We start from the raw sequence: 17411 nt of genomic DNA on the forward strand, positions 1-17411 counted from the left end.
GTTTTGCGGTGACCAAAATTGTAGGGAACTGAATCATGTGAAACAAAAAATGTTAATAGATTTAGTTAAATAACACTATAAACTAGTCTTTAATCGAAGGATTTATAAAAATATGCATTTTTTAAAAATGGCTGACAATCAAAATTCGTATTTCGATTTTTACTAAAAAAATTCGTTGTTTTCGGTTATCGAACAACCATTTTTATCGAAAAATAAAATTGAACAATTAAAGATTACATTTTTATGTATTGAATAAGCCTGCTAAATTTCAGAAAGTTCGGTTCAGTAGTTTTCAAGTTATTTTGGTCACCAAATTTAAAAATGCGATTTGGAGAAAAACGCGTTTAAAGATTTAAGTTCATTTTACAGTACGAAATTTTTTTTTAAATCTATTTCTTTATAAAATCCCCATGAAAATAATTGTGTTTGAAAAATTGTAAAAGTTTTGTAGCAATATCATAATAATCTTCAAATCTCCGTCACTGAAAAATTTTATTTGAGTAAATAGAAAAGTGTTCCACTCAAGGAGACATTTCCCTTTTAAGAACATTTCCCTTTTTTTCCCTTTTTTAAGTGCGACATAATCCGCGCACTGTCATAAACAAATAAACCCCAATTGGACAAATATGGCCCTAACTAAGTTTTTAGTTTTGCCACAATGAACTTGGATTTACATAGAATCGATACATTTTTAAATAAAGTTGATAGCTAGCGCAGAACATATGGATTTTTCAAATTGTTTATTAAAAATAAATAAATTAAAAATTTGTTAAAAATAATTTTGATATATACATTATATAGAAATTATTATATAGGGTGATTGCACTAGTTCCTGCGGCATTCCTGCCAAGATATATTTTGCATAGAAAAAAAAATATTTATAACAGGTGGATTCCACGTCAGTTTAACACACTCATTTTCATGACTTGTTGGGATTTGGCTGTACTTTTGTAAAGTTATTACTTTTATAGTGATAAACAACTCCACCAAATATTTTTTCAAAATTTTGAAAATTACCAAAGATATGGCATTTTCAAAATTTTTGTCTTTTTTTTAAAGTGCTATAACTTTGGTTCTAATTAACCGATTTTGGATTTTAAAAAAACGATTTCTTTTGTTTTAGGTATATTTTAAGTTAAAATTAAAATAAAAAAAAATTAAAATTTTTTTTTTCAAAATTTTAAAAACTCAAAAATTTGCTTTTGAAAAAACATCATCTTCGATTTTTTTCAAAATTTTACTAAATGTTAGGGCAAATGTGCTTTACATGTCCTGTAAGTTTTATCTTGGGATGTCAAAGGGATTCGGAGAAAAATAATAAAACGTAACCACATATTACGAACATATGGGGCAAAATTCCTCAACTGCCCAGGTAAAATAATGAATTGTTTCTAAACTTTGCTAAAATGTTACTATTATTAGTAGAAGTGTAAATATTATTTTTTTTTGAATTTAATAAAATATTTTTTGAGTTATGGAGTTTCAAAATTTTGATTTTTTGAAAATATCTTTTTTTCGATTTAATATTTTGATAAGTAAAATTAATCCAAATATGAATAGTGATTTTTAAAGGGGTTTTCACGGGCTATACGCTAGTGATGAAAAAAAGTTGTTTTCTGTCAATTTGACCTTGAAATTCAAGGTCAAATTCTTAATTTCAATATACAGTAGATCACGGTTAATACGATCCCGTTTAATACGATTTCCCGCTTAAGACGCTCATTTATGGTGGTCCCTGCAATTAAAAACATACATTTTATATCCCACCTAATACGTTTTCCCGCATAAGACGCATTCTTAGTGCGGTCCATAGAGAATCGTATTAACCAAGTTCTACTGTATCTCAAAATCGGTGTTTTTTATTTTTTTGTAACCTATCCCAATCGAAAGCTTACCTTTTTTCATATAAACCATGTAAAAATCAGAGTATGACCATGGACCCAGGTGCGATTTTTTGGTCGGCCCATAGTTGGGCCAACTTTTACAAAGTCGGTCCAACTTCTCGTGCCAGAGGTTGGGCCAACCATACAGATGATAACGGCGACCGTCTAATGGCGACGATGGTTGGCCCGACAACACATAAGGAAGTTGGCCCAACTTACAATGCATATGTTGTGCCAACTATACATTTCAATGGTTGGTCCAAAGACTGACGCCAAAGTTGGCACAACTTTAGATGCGTAAGTTGGGCCAACCACAATTTTCAAAGTTTGGCCAACTTCAACAGCCAAAGGTAAAAAATTATTAAAAAACTACATTATTTAAACAATTAACACGTTATTATTAGCGGGAACATCAGATATAACCTTTACCTATTATTATTAAACACAATCTCATACATACATTTTCGAAAATATCTATCGCTCGCTGGGATCGAACCCCTAACCTAACGCACCGAAGACTTATACACAGACCACTACGCTACGCTCACATGGGAGTGCATAACGCAAAATGTATATTTAAGCTGCAACAGTCGGGCCAACCGTGGCCCAGAGTTCGGCCAACCAAGAAAGTTTAAGTCATTTAAACCGCATTTGACAAAGTTTTGCCAACCGTCGGGCCAACCGTGGCCCAAAGTTCGGCCAACCAAAATAATGTAAGTCAATTAAACTGCGTTTCTAGAGTTTTGCCAACCGTTGGGCCAACCGTTGCCCAGAGTTCGGCCAACCAAGAAAAATCAAGTCAATTAAACTGCGTTTCACATAGTTTTGCCAACCGTTGGGCCAACCGTGGCCCAGAGTTCGGCCAACCAAGAAAGTTTAAGTCATTTAAACTGCGTTTCTAGAGTTTTGCCATCCGTTGGGCCAACCGTTGCCCAGAGTTCGGCCAACCAAGAAAAATCAAGTCAATTAAACTGCGTTTCACAGAGTTTTGCCAACCGTTGGGCCAACCGTGGCCCAGAGTTCTTCCAACCAAGAAAGTTTAAGTCAATTAAACTGTGTTTCACAAAGTTTTGCCCACCGTCGGGCCAACCGTGGCCCAAAGTTCGGCCGACCAAGAAAGTTTAAGTCAATGAAACTGCGTTTCTAGAGTTTTGTCAACCGTTGGGCCAACCGTGGCCCAGAGTTCGGCCAACCAAGAAAGTTTAAGTCATTTAAACCGCATTTGACAAAGTTTTGCCAACCGTTGGGCCAACCGTGGCCCAGAGTTCGGCCAACCAAGAAAAATCAAGTCAATTAAACTGCGTTTCACAAAGTTTTGCCCACCGTCGGGCCAACCGTGGCAAAAGTTCGGCCGACCAAGAAAGTTTAAGTCAATTAAACTGCGTTTCACAGAGTTTTGCCAACCGTTGGGCCAACCGTGGCCCAGAGTTCGGCCAACCAAGAAAAATCAAGTCAATTAAACTGCGTTTCACAAAGTTTTGCCCACCGTCGGGCCAACCGTGGCCCAAAGTTCGGCCAACCAAGAAAGTTTAAGTCAATTAAACTGTGTTTCACATAGTTTTGCCAACCGTTGGGCCAACCGTGGCCCAGAGTTCGGCCAACCAAGAAAGTTTAAGTCATTTAAACTGCGTTTCTAGAGTTTTGCCAACCGTTGGGCCAACCGTTGCCCAGAGTTCGGCCAACCAAGATAAATCAAGTCAATTAAACTGCGTTTCACAGAGTTTTGCAAACCGTTGGGCCAACCGTGGCCCAGAGTTCGGCCAACCAAGAAAGTTTAAGTCATTTAAACTGCGTTTCACATAGTTTTGCCAACTGTTGGGCCAACCGTGCCCCAGAGTTCGGCCAACCGAAACTGAAAGTCTTTTAAACTACGTTTGGATAAGTTGTGCCAACCTTTGTCGCCAAAGTTGGCCCGACGGTTGGTTAAACTCTGCATTTAATGGTTGGCTTGCAAAGTCGGGCCAACTGTGGGCACAAGTACTTGCTAAAGTTGGGCAAACTCTGGCAACCAAAACTTTGCTTGCCAAAGTTAGGCCAACCTTGGGCCAACCTTCAAACTGTGGCGGCCAACCTAAATTCGCACCTGGGGAACTTTTTAAAGAAATTAATTATAAATCATCATTTTCTATGTAAAATAATGATAAATTATTATTTTTCTCAAAAATCCTCATGGTCCCACTCTGATTTTCACATGGCTCATAGAAAAAAGGTCACCAGCTTATAGCCCGTGAAAACCCCTTTAAAAATCACTATTCATATTTGGATTAATTTTACTTATCAAAATATTAAATCGAAAAAAAGATATTTTCAAAAAAATCAAAATTTTGAAACTGCATAACTCAAAAAATATTTTATCAAATTTAAAAAAAATTTAATATTTACACTTTTACTAATAATAGTAACATTTTAGCAAAGTTTAGAGAAAATTCATTGTTTTACCTAGGCAGTTGAGGAATTTTGCCCCATATGTTCGTAATTTGTGGTTACGTTTTATTTTTTTACTCCGAATCCCTTTGAGATCCCAAGATAAAACTTACAGGACATGTAAAGCACATTTGCCCTAACATTTAGTAAAATTTTGAAAAAAATCGAAGATGATGTTTTTTCAAAAACGAATTTTGAATTTTTTAAAATTTAAAAAAAAAAATTTTTTGAATTTTTTTTTATATTAATTTTAACTTCAAATATACTTAAAACTAAAGAAATCCTTTTTTTAAAATCCAAAATCGGATAATTAGAACCAAAGTTATAGCATTTAAAAAAAAAGACACAAATTTTAAAAATGCCATATTTTTGGTAATTTTTAAAATTTTGAAAAAATATTTAGTGGAGTTGTTTATCACTATAAAAGTAATTTTACAAAAGTACAGCCAGATCCCAACAAGTCATGAAAATAAGTGTCTTAAACTGTCGTGGAATCCACCAACAAAGGAATTAAATTGAAAATTTATTTAACTAATTGTTTGTATTTTTAAGAAATTTTTGCAATAATTAATAGCCTATGAAGTTATAGAATTTGATTAAATTTAAATAATTAGAAAGAATATCAAAAGCGTCTAATTCTGCGCGCTGTGTTAATTTTTTACGCCATTCAATAGAACGCAAATGAAAACAAGAAGTTATGATTGTTAAATTTTTCTATCGATTCCTAACTGCCGAAGTAAGTTCTCAAACTTTATAACATTGTGCATCTGAGCATTATGGTTTATAAGAAATTATTAAGTCTAGGTTATTTTAAATCCTACTTTTTGATTTCAAACCACTTTCAGAAACTTAAATAGTTTTATTGAATACCAAGATATAGTAATGAAAGCTTCATTTCAGCTATAGTAATGTATGAAATTCGCATAAGTCTGTTTTTATAGCACTCACAGACCATATGAAATTCATGTCAGCTTTTCTTACCCTACGTTAAATGGTAAGAAAAATCGATCCATATCAATTTTTGTAAACAGTAATGCGCTATTTAATTCTAATTTCTTCACTGAGCCTTCATCAGAAAATTACAGCAATTATGATTATGACTTGTATACCATAATCAAAACAAAAACAGTCGTGTTTCTCTAAGAACTAGATTGTATAATTAATAAAAACCACAACCTTGAATAAATTACAACATATGGTAGAGATTTTGCCGTCCTCTTCTCGTATTTGAATTTAATCATACTTAAAAATACCTACAAACACAAAATATTAAAAATAAAAAGAATAAAAAAATTTCTAGTAGTTTTTAAGTAATAATATTTCAGGAGAAATTTAGAAAATGACACTCCATTTATCTTAAACAGGCACATAAAATCATACATTTATATCTCAAACTTATATTTATTTTTATTCTTAATTCTACTTAGTCTTCAGTTTGATCATCATTAACGTAACAAACGCCTTATTTTTGATAGGTTTTCCTTTTGCGAGTAGATCTATTGTTCATAAACAGATTACAAAATGAAAATTAATAAACTTTGTATTCTATTTATTGAAAATTGAATTTATGCAATTTAAATTTTTACATTTCAACAAATACATTTACGATATTCCAGTTACGAACAAAATTGGTCTTAAAGAATCTTCTTTGTATATTTTAATGAAACTTATGACAAGAGTTAAGAGCTTTTTTTCTCCAAAATGACAGGAAAGCATAAGAAAAATAGCAATCGTTTTAGGTAATTTGCTATTAAAATCTTTACAAGCATTGCTTGCTTTCTTTATTTCTTCACCTATATCTATGGATTTTTTTGGACGGTTATTTAGATATTCAAACTATTAACAATAATCATTATATGTTGTTGTTCGCTTTTTCTCAATGTTTTCGTTTTAAGTATTAAGAACATTCTTTACAATAAAAACAGAAGAATGTTCAAGAAAATAAGACACTGTCATTAAGAGTGGCCAATGTAATAAAAGAATTTCAGACAGCATTGAATTCTGATTGTTTCTTTTATTGATGGTAATACATTGATATAAGTAAGTTTTATTTAATAAATCTTTCCTTTGTTTTTCACTCAGGTGTCCTTTTCTAAAGTCTTTTAATAAAACTTCTATTTTTTCCATCTGACATTCTTTTGATTTTTCATCTGGCATACAAGGTTGATACGCAATGTATCCATATTCATCTTGTTCTAGTTTTAACCTTTTTAATGATTTAGTTTTAGTTTTGCTATTTGCCAATCGATTATCTTCAGCTTCTTTATTTTCATGATGTGCAATTTTTTTTCTTTTTCTTATATCTTTATCTTCCATAATATACAGCATCCCATTATTTTCAGAATATTAGCACCATATTAGAATATGTACACTTGTTGTCAGCGGACATATTATCCCAGGTTTTACAGGCAAAACCCCTAGGGAATTTATTAATTACGAACATGTCTAGCCGAACATGTCTAGCTACATGTTCGGCAGTTTTTAATGTAGAATCTTTGATGCTATTTTTCATGTAGTCTGCCATAGACGCTGACCCCAAAGGAACAATGGTACTGACTCTCGAATTTACAGAAGAAGTTGAAATGCTGTTGGTTTGTTTTTCTGCAAAATACAATAGTATTAAAAAACATTGTATTAAAAACTTGACTCTTCCTAGTTCGCACGCAACTTATCAAAAAGTTTACAGTTGTGAAAACATTTTTATTAATATCAGTAAAAAAAAGTAATATTAAGAATTTACAACACATTCTTCCTACATTTGTGCTTATGAGTAATTTGAAACTTTGTAATAATCCATGTATTTACCTTTTTGTAACATTTGAAGGGAGTTTTAATATCTGACATGAATAGAAGAACTCTTCAAGAATAGAACCGACAGCTAAGTTCCTTTTCATGCCTCTAAAATTTGTTACCTTAAATAGTGGCATTTTCCGACTACAACAAAATATTTTTTTGTCAAAGTAGTTATATAAAACATTTTAAAGTGATCACTTGTAGTATTTTAAAAATTTAAACTGTACCATTAAAAATTCTGGTAACAAATATTTGACAATCGTAGTTATTCAAACATTCTTTTATAAAAAAAACTTAGCTTAGACGCCAAATATGACTGCGTTCCCGGCAGCAAGGAAAGTGAAAGAAAAATGTAAAAAGCTACTTGATGAAGACAATCTATTTCTATCCGCATCTTCAAAGTGGACTTCGCTTAATTTGAGAATGGTCTCACAGACCAGGCTATCAATTACTTGAGAAAAATAGTCCCAATGAGTTGCTGAATTATCATATTCAAAGAAAAAATGAAATTGATTGAATTTATTATTTGGATCATCAGTCTATCCAAACAAATATTTGGAAAACACGAATTGCCATTTTAGCGATTTTTACTACCTAGGATAAAGATGTTTTTTTTAAACATAATGGATAGATTAGGGGGATTATATTAGGGGAGCAAAGATCACATTGTATATACATATGAATATAAAGTAAAATAAAATTATTTTTGATCAACATCTTACTATATCTTTTGATGCACAATAATGATTATTTTTCGTTTTAGCAAATTTTGCAAGAGGAGGATCAAATTAAACAAAATGATGTCTGTCGTTGAATATTGGCGTGATCTCATATACAATAAAAATGGTAACTATTTAATTTATAATTTTTGTTTTTGCAACATTTTGTCATAATTTTAATGTCGTAATCTCATTGATATGTAGGTTTATACATATTTCAGCGAAAGCCTTTATATCTTTACATACTAGCTACCCACACAACACAATACATTAATATAATTTTATTTTATCCCCTTCCGTGTTTGAGAATAATTTTGTAGTATAATCTTGAAATGCATTTTTCTTAATTGTTCGATTATATCGAGGTATAATGATGTACACTGTCGACTATTGTACAGTATACACCATTAGAAGTCGGTTGTCGATAAACCGGTTGTATTCAGGAGAAGTTTTCTACAGTTTTCCTCTCCTCTGGCGAGAAAATACATTAGACGGGTGGTCCAGGCAAAATTTAGTATTATGTATAGAAAATATTGTAAGAGAAAATGTATCAAATGTAAACACTTGAATAGCTAGATAAGCTTAAGACGGGTGTATAAACAAATAAAATATATAGGTATACTATCATCGGTTTGTAATAGTTATCAATTAAGAGAAGTAAATACATTAGAGAATTATTGTATGATACACAGTTTTATTATGAGTTTGACTGTCATTTCATAGTTGTCAGTTGATCAGTAAAGTTGGTAATTTGTCATAATTGTCCAAATTTTTTTTGCAGATCCTAGAACAAAAGATTGGTTTTTGGTAACAGGCCCAGGACCTCTATTGATGATAGTTGTCTCTTACATCTACTTTAGCACCTCAGCTGGTCCGAGGTACATGAGAGATAGAAAACCGTATACTTTGAGGAATACATTAATTGTATATAACTTTATTCAAGTTCTTCTAAGTATTTACCTTGTTTATGAAGGACTTATGGCTGGATGGTGGAATGATTACAGCTTTCGCTGTCAACCAGTCGATTATTCTAATAATCCCAAAGCGATGAGGGTAAGAGTTTTTTTTTATTAATTAAGTATTCCGTTCGCAAACGTAAAGGCCTAAGTGCAACTGAGTCGGGTACGTAAGACGAATGCAGCTAAGTTCCCGCAATCGTCTTTATTGTGCGTTGACAAAGCGGTTACAGGAAACATTGGCGCAACTGTTTCTTTAAGACGGTTGCTTGCGGAACTTTAATATTCCGCATACGTCTTACGTACCAAACTCAGATGGGTTTGTGTTGCGTCTTCTTTGCCATGTAGATACAGCATTTAGTTCATACATACAGCGCTTTAGTTCTGCGCAAGGAATTTAGGAATGTAGTGTTTCCAACTGCTAAAGCTTACTCTACATTGCTAAAAAAATAGTTATTTATTAGTAAAAACATGGCTTGTTCAGCTCTCGCCATAGAATATTTACAAAGTTCATAATTAGTTTATTACTTTCTAAATCTAAATTAGTTGGCAACACTACATTCCTTGCATCAGAACCAACGCACGGGTCAGTCACGCGTTTCACAGTGTGGTGTTATACGTCCAGGTTAACTTTTCATGTCCTTGGGGTATACACTTAGGACATTTTCAGGACATATTGAGAACGTGTTAAATATTCTCATTAAGACGCCGTTAAGTCTGCTTTTAAGACATCTTAAGATTATCTTTTTTAAGACATTGTTAAGATATTAATTAACATTATCAAAGAAAATTTTTTAAAGTGGAATATTGAAGTTAATATATCAAAGAACGATGCTGAAAAAGGGTCAAATTCTACCCAGAAGGGGAAAGTAAAAGGGTTAAAAAACTACCCCTAAGTCATATATGTCATTAAAACCCGAAAAATTAAAATTACATATAGTTTTTGTAAAAACGCGGACTTTCACTCAGTATTTAAATTTTCTTTAAATAATATCAATAGAAATAATAAAAAACAATTGCACTCTACAAAATAAAAAACTACCCTCTGAGTCCCCTCAAATTTGAAAATTACTCAAATAATTTGAAGTGTAAGATAATGCTAGGTACTTAATTTCAAGTCATTATTTTCTACTTGTCCCATACTTTTTCAGCGACATCCAACATATAACAAAGCAACCCTCTAGCATGTCAAAAAACCAACCCCCATCATCCCTTAAAATCCGAAGCTCCATGAAAGCCTTAAATATCAAAAAATTAAATCTATTACTTTTCTGATCACTTTTTTAATTAAAGCAATATTTTTCCAAGTATTATAAAACCTTAAAAGAAACTACCCTTCTTTTTATCCTTTATACATAAAAAGACTTAAAGATCCTAAAATAGTTATTGATTATCTACAGTCAGTGGTAAAATGATTGGAATATCCAATCAATGAAGATAAGATACGCTCACTTCAACCAGTTAAGGTAGGATCATTGGAATATCCTATCAGTGAAGATGAGATAAGGTGTCAACAACCAATTAAGGTGGGTTCATTGGAATATCCAATCATTGAAGATAAGATGTGCTCTCACCAACCAGTTAACCCATTAAAGACCAGACGGACGAAAAATTTCAATTGACTTTGAGGACCTCGTTTTTCATTAAAATGCATATAAAAAATTAGCACATACCATTTTTAATGTGAAATTTACTCTTCTTTTAGATTCTGTTGCTAAAATTTGTTTATACCAAATTGTTAAAAAGTTATATACAATTTTTTACAACAAAACAAGATTTTTCAAGAAAATAATTTCATTACAGACGTATTTTCACCGGAAAAAAGAAGGTAGATACTCTTAAAAGCTCAAAATAGCGCGTCCACGGACCCTCAGATACAAAACCCTAAAGCGACTAATTTTTTTCAAAATGGCGTCTAAAACTAAAAAAATGGCTCACATATGAAACATAGTGCTCCAACTTTTTCAAGTCACTAAAATCGCCTGAAACTAATTACTCGGGGGTTCTTGGGGTCGCTGTTTACGAATATGATGCTAGTTTTCAAAAATTTAAAATAGCGGATCCAATATGGCGGACGAGTTTTGAAAAATTAATTGTATTCATCTAAAACTCTACTCGGGGGTTCTTGGGGTCACTGGTTACGAATATGATGTCAGTTTTCGAAAATGTGAAATAGAGGATTCAATATGGTGGGCGCAAATTTAAAAACTCTTCGAATTTTCTCAAAACTCGTCACTCGGGGGTTTTTGGTGTTCCAATTAACCTAAAACTTTTTTCTTGTAGGTTTTCAAGGTCGCTGATTACGAATCTTATGTCAGTTTTTTGAACTTTAAGGTGGCGGATCCAATATGGCGGACGAAACATTTTAATGTCGTCTATTTCACTTAAAATTCGTCACTTCAGGGTTATCGACGTCGTTGATTACGAATATAATGTCAGTTTCCAAATCTGCGACAAACAGTTTTAGATCAATCAGGATAATTTTTAAAAAATTCTGCCATATTGAAACTGTCATTTTAAATTTTGAAGAACTAACACCGAATTTATAATCAGTGACCCCAAAAACCCTCGAGTGACAAGTTTTGATCAAATTTGACATTTTCACCCTGAAAGCGCACACTTACGAATCCATCCTTAAACCGCACACTGGGTGTGCGACACCCGGGGACTTAACAGTGTGTTCTTTAAGCTGGAATAGGATATTATCTTTTATAAAAATTATCTTATGTAACTCAGTACATCTACACGGAAAGAAAAAGTCCGTCAACCATTAATGGATTAGTATATTACTTTGAGACGGGACTCTTTTTCCGTTGATGGTTACTTAACTTTACTTAACGATTGAAAACGAGTCATGGATTGATTAGAATGCCAGTATGTGACCAATTGTTTTAGATTTAATGCTGAATTGTTATCAATGGCTGTTTGAATGTTTACGAATCATTAGTGAAAGTTTGTGAAACGTTAGTTGACTCGTATTCTAAATCGGCGCTCTTCACTAGCGCATTGTTGCGCAGTGTACCGATGCGCATTTCTTCCGGTTTCTCTATAGTCCATGTGTTTTTGCTGTCTGCTATACATATCCCTATATACTATTATGTGTAATGTGAATATTTAACTTAACTAATAATTTGCAGTTGAATTGCGTCTAGAAATTGACCTCGATGAAAATATATTTTCTTTTATATTTCTCGCTAATTAAAAAGTAGTTATTAGTGCAAAATCATTTCTCACAAGTTGTGAAAAATTTTGTTATTTGGTATATAAGAACAGTTCGCTTCTAAACTTAAAGTGTTATAAGTGTGCGTTTCTACGTGTAGTTATTATAAGTGCGAAAATGTGTTGGTCTAAAGCGTCTAAGAGTGTAAATAAAATATCAGAACTGTGCAACGAAAAAAATGTGTTCATTCTGTACCAAATAGTGTCTAAAATTAGGGATAATTCTGAAAGAAGTTGAATTTTTTGAATGCTTTTGATAGTCATAGGAAATTTAATAGACAGTTTTCTAAATTTTAGTGAACGAGTTTTATATATTGATGACAGTTTTCTAAATTTTAGCAAGCAACTCGTCACTGATTGTGACTCAAAGTATGTTATCCATTCAATGATTTTGTGTCCCGTCTCAAAGTAATATACTAGTCTATTAATGATTGACGGACTTTTTCTTTCCGTGTATTTTGAACAAAAATAGGTTTCATAATGATTTATTTAATCTTAATAACTACAAAAAAAAATTTCTTAAACTACAGAAATTACCTTAAACCGATAACTGGGCGTCAGCCACATAGAAATTTTTCGCCGTCAACTTCATAACGAGTAACGAGTTTCAGGTGATTTCAGTGACTTGAAAAAGTTGGAGCACTATGTTTCATTTGTGAGCCATTTTTTAAGTTTTAACCGCCATATTAGCGTCCGCCATTTTGAAAAAAAATTGGTCGCTTCAGGGTTTTGTAGCTGAGGGTCCATGGACGCGATATTTTGAGCTTTTCAGAGTATCTACCTGCTTTTTTCCGATAAAAATACGCCTGAAATGAAATTTTTGTCTCGAAAAATCATGTTTTTTTGTAAAAAATTGTTTATAACTTTTTGAACAATTTGGTATAAACAAATTTTAACAGCAGAATCTGAAACAAGAGTAAATTTTACATTAAAAATGGTATGCGCCAATTTTTTTATGCATTTTAATAAACAGCAAGGTCCTCAAAGTCAATTGAAATTTTTCGTCCGTCTGGTCCTTAATGGGTTAAGGTAGGAACAATGAAATATCTAATCACTGAAGATAAGATGAGGTGCCACCAACCAGTTAATGAAGGATGATTGGAATATCCAATCGATGAAGAAAAGATAAAGTGCCACAAACCTGTTATGGTTGGATTATTGGAATATCCAATAAATGATTTATTCATTGATTGGATATTCCAATTATCCTACTATAACTGGTCTGTGGCACTTCATCTTTTCTTCACCGATTGGATACTCCAATCATCCTACCTTAACTAGTTAGTGTCACCTCATCTTATCTTCAGTGATTAGGTATTTTATTGATTCTATCTTAACTAGTTGGTGAGAGAACATCTTATTTTCAATGATCGGATATTCCAATGATCCTACCTTAATTGGTTGCTATCAGTTCACCTTATCTTTAGTGATTAGATGTTTCAATGATCCTTCCTTAACTGGTTGGTGAGAGCGTATCTTATCTTCATTGATTGGATATTCCAATTATTTTACCGATGAGTGTGGATAATCAGTAACTATTTTAGGATCTTTAAGTTTTTTTATGTATAAGGGATGAAAAAAGGGTAGTTTCTTTTAAGGTTTTATAATACTTGGAAAAATACTGCTTTAATTAAAAAAGTGATCAGCAAAATAATAGATTTAATTTTTTGATATTTAACGCTTTTATGAAGCTTTGGATTTTAAGGGGCGATGCGGGGGTCGTTTTTTAACATGTTAGAGGGTTGCTTTGTTATGTGTTGGATGTCGCTGAAAAAGTCTGGGACAAGTAGAAAATAATGATTTGAAAGTAAGTAGCATTATCTTATACTTCAAATTATTTTAGTAATTTTCGAATTTGAGAGGACTCAGAGGGGGTAGTTTTTTTATTTTGTAGAGTGCAATTGTTTTTTATTATTTCTGTTGATATTTTTTAAAGGTAATTTAAATGGTGAGTGAATGTCCGCTATTCTACAAAATTGTATGTTAATTTTAAATTTTCAGGTTTTAATGACATATCTGACTTAGGGGTAGTTTTTCAACCCTTTCCCCAAGGTATGCAACTTGTTAATGGTCATTTTCGGATTCAGCATGGTAAAAGCTATTAAAAAATACTCTTTTTTTCTGCCCTTCTGGGCAGAATTTGAACCTTTTTCAGCATCGTTCTTTTATGAGTAAACATCGTGTTGGACGGTGTCCCATTTTTTAACCCAGAAAAAAATTTTATTTGCTGATTCTTTTAATGTACATAATATTTGTTTGATTTTCAGATGGCAAGAGGAGTCTACTTATATTTTATCTGTAAATTGATAGAACTTTTGGACACCGTTTTCTTCGTATTTAGAAAGAAACAGCGTCAAATTTCTTTTCTACATGTGTATCATCATGCTATGATGCCAGTTTGTGCTTGGATTGGTGTTCGATACGTACCAGGGGGTCAGTCAACTCTTCTCGGTGTCATCAATTCCTTTATTCACGTCATCATGTACACGTATTACATGCTCTCTGCTTTTGGTCCTGAGATCCAAAAATATCTCTGGTGGAAAAGATATTTAACATCTCTGCAGTTAGTGCAATTTTCAATCATCCTCATTCATAATGGACAAGTTCTTTTCACAGACTGCAATTATCCTAAAGTTTTATCATTTCTTCTTACTGTCAACGCCGCTTTCTTTATCTATCTTTTTGGTTCTTTTTACGTAATAAATTACACGAAAAGATCTGAATTACGTAAATTTAAAAAAGTTACTAATGACGGTATTCAATTTCATGAATCCCCAAAAACAAAGGCTGAATAAATAAAATTTTTATAAAGAAAATTCCAACAAATAATTGTGAATTTTACTTTAATATTATTGCCAGATATAGTGAAATATGTATTAATCTGTAATTGTGTCAAAAAGGACCTGTCGAAATGACTTATATTATACCGATTATTGAGTATTAAGCATTATAGAATTTTCTATTTTGGCTTTGAATGGTTAAATTTTAGTTGATACAATAAGATCCAGACCGCATTACCATATTAAGCCTCGAATCATTTAGTATATTTCATGAAATATTATTCTTAACGTAAGGTATTTGATAATTAAGCATAAATTAATAAAGTAAAGTCAATAAAATGTATTTATAAAACACAACAGTAGAAGATATAAAAGAGAGATATAAGACAAATAGAAATTAATGTATTTACTTTTTTCTGGCACAACTTTTTCTACGAAAAATGAGAATTCTCTAAAATAAGATTCTCTTTACTTGAAATACTGTAAAAGAAAGGTACAACTGATATATTTATTATTTTTACAAGAAAACATGATTTGTATAATTGTCTGCATTGCACTGTATTTATAAAATGAACACAAAAAAAGTTACGCGACCAGAGTAATGTTAAAAGGTAAGGCGACGAGGCGGTTTTTAAAATTATAATAAATCAAAAAGGACCAAAGTTGCATATGTTTATAAACTTAACTAGCATAATCGCAAAGGTGCAAAAGTAATTATGCTGTTATGCCTTTCTCCTACAGAGTTCATTAAACTGTTTGAATAGAATTAAGAATTTTAAAAATTGGTGATTAAGGTCTTACTTCCATGAGAGTTGTTTTTAGCTATAGACCATGGGTATAAGAATGACAAACAAATTAATTTTATAAAAGTTTTTTTTAATAATGTTCTTACAGGAATTTAATTTCATAAGGGAGTTATTATAAAATGTGTTTGGAGGACGTCTGCTTATCTCAAATAACAAAACATGTAACAAACCAAATAAATTTTAATTAGGTCAAATAAAATATCTAATTTCACCTTACGAATGTTTTTACTCAAACAATATAATAATAGTTGAAACAATTTATTTATTTCTCTTAAATATTTAGTTTGTTGATCATTTAAAAAACATTTAACAATGTAATTGAGTAGCTATATGTAACAAATCGACGAGCGCGCAGACAATCTCTCTATAATGCCACTGAAGTTCATTTTATTGATTCAAGGAAATTCAATTATTAAATAATAATAATTAGTTATTTAATGCAAATGAGTAAGAACTTCTAAAACGTAACATATAAAACTTAAATTAAATTTTTTATTTTGCTATTGCTACTAACAATTAAACATTTTTACTACTTTTCTAAAAATCAATCACAGAAACAATTCTTGACCGAAAATTCATTTGATTAAAAAGTGGCTGACTCAGAGGGTTATAAGAGAATATTCAAAATTTTCACGAAAATGCTGCAGAGCGAATGCCCTTCTAAATGATGCATGGTAATATGTGTAACGATGTTTACCTTAACTTACGGGTTCTACCCATTAATCGATACAAAAATGGCAACTTCCGTATTTTCGGTTGCCGAATTATAAATTCCACACTTCGAATTTATAATACACCATCGATGACCCTTTTTAGGAAACTTTCCTGGCGCACAGGTAGGTAAACTACTCGAATCACGATGATGAAACAAAACGTAGAACTTTCCAGAGCTAGGTTTTTACCGAGCTAAATATTTTATACCCACGAAGTTAACTATTATATTGAAATAATAGTGCGTGAGTACCGCACACAGAGGAGAGAGACAAGTTTGTTAGTGTGTTTAACACACACACATAAAACAATTGAATAAAGAAAATTATTTGTATGCACACGAATATTATTTTCTTTATAAATCACTTCTTTTATTTTTGCACACTGAATTTGCCTCCATTTTTAAATGTTTTTACAAATTTTTTATCGGAATTTGTAGTTTAAATTGAGTACTTTTACACAATAAATTGTTTTAATTAAAAATGTTAGTGGTTTTATTTTTAGGTTTGCCCCAGCAGCATGATAACAGGCCCAACATCTATGACTGGTGGTTGCCAGTTGGCAGTAGATTTGTGCCGAATAATATCCATTGTTAAACATTTTCGCTCGGTTGATAAATAAATACCAATAAATAAATTTATAACGTAAATCAACCAGAACGAATTCTCTTTAGATTAACAATATGATTTTTATACAACTTAACATTCCTGTATTATATTGATTCTTTACAATTCAAAAACATAATGAAGTAAAATGTTGAGTTCGATTCTCACTACCGCATTTAATTTAGAATAATTATTTAAGAATTATGTAACTGAATAAGTTTCGGCGAAACTTTAATTCGGTTTTTATAAAGTGATTATTTAAAATCAACGTTATATATATGTTACGCTGGCGTAACATGAACATGCCAGAAACTCTAAATAATCTTACATCTTTTGCTGAGATTCTCTAATCAAATAATTGGCGATTCCTTTTGGATTATGACAATTGACACATAAACGTATCAATAGTTGAAGGAGAAGATTTCACTAAAGTTGTTATATTGGTCGACGTTGAATTTGCGAAAATATTATTTTCTACAAATAGATTTGATTTTTATATCGATCCATAAAAGAAA

At 31.7% G+C, this 17411-nt stretch overlaps 1 protein-coding gene across 1 annotated transcript in view; it reads left to right on the forward strand.

The window, feature by feature from the left end:
• Nucleotides 1-15774, forward strand: part of LOC122499692 (elongation of very long chain fatty acids protein AAEL008004) — a 35427-nt gene extending 19653 nt beyond the window's left edge. Inside the window, exons 2-4 of the mRNA XM_043608173.1 lie at nt 7864-7946; nt 8601-8872; nt 14262-15774. Coding sequence (XP_043464108.1) covers nt 7898-7946; nt 8601-8872; nt 14262-14789 — 849 coding nt within the window. The 5' untranslated portion in view covers nt 7864-7897 and the 3' untranslated portion in view covers nt 14790-15774. The remainder of the gene's footprint in view (nt 1-7863; nt 7947-8600; nt 8873-14261) is intronic.
• Nucleotides 15775-17411: the final 1637 nt, after the last annotated feature.

This window comes from Leptopilina heterotoma, unplaced genomic scaffold (assembly GCF_015476425.1).
Source record: "Leptopilina heterotoma isolate Lh14 unplaced genomic scaffold, ASM1547642v1 Lhet_172, whole genome shotgun sequence".
NCBI lineage: Eukaryota > Metazoa > Arthropoda > Insecta > Hymenoptera > Figitidae > Leptopilina > Leptopilina heterotoma.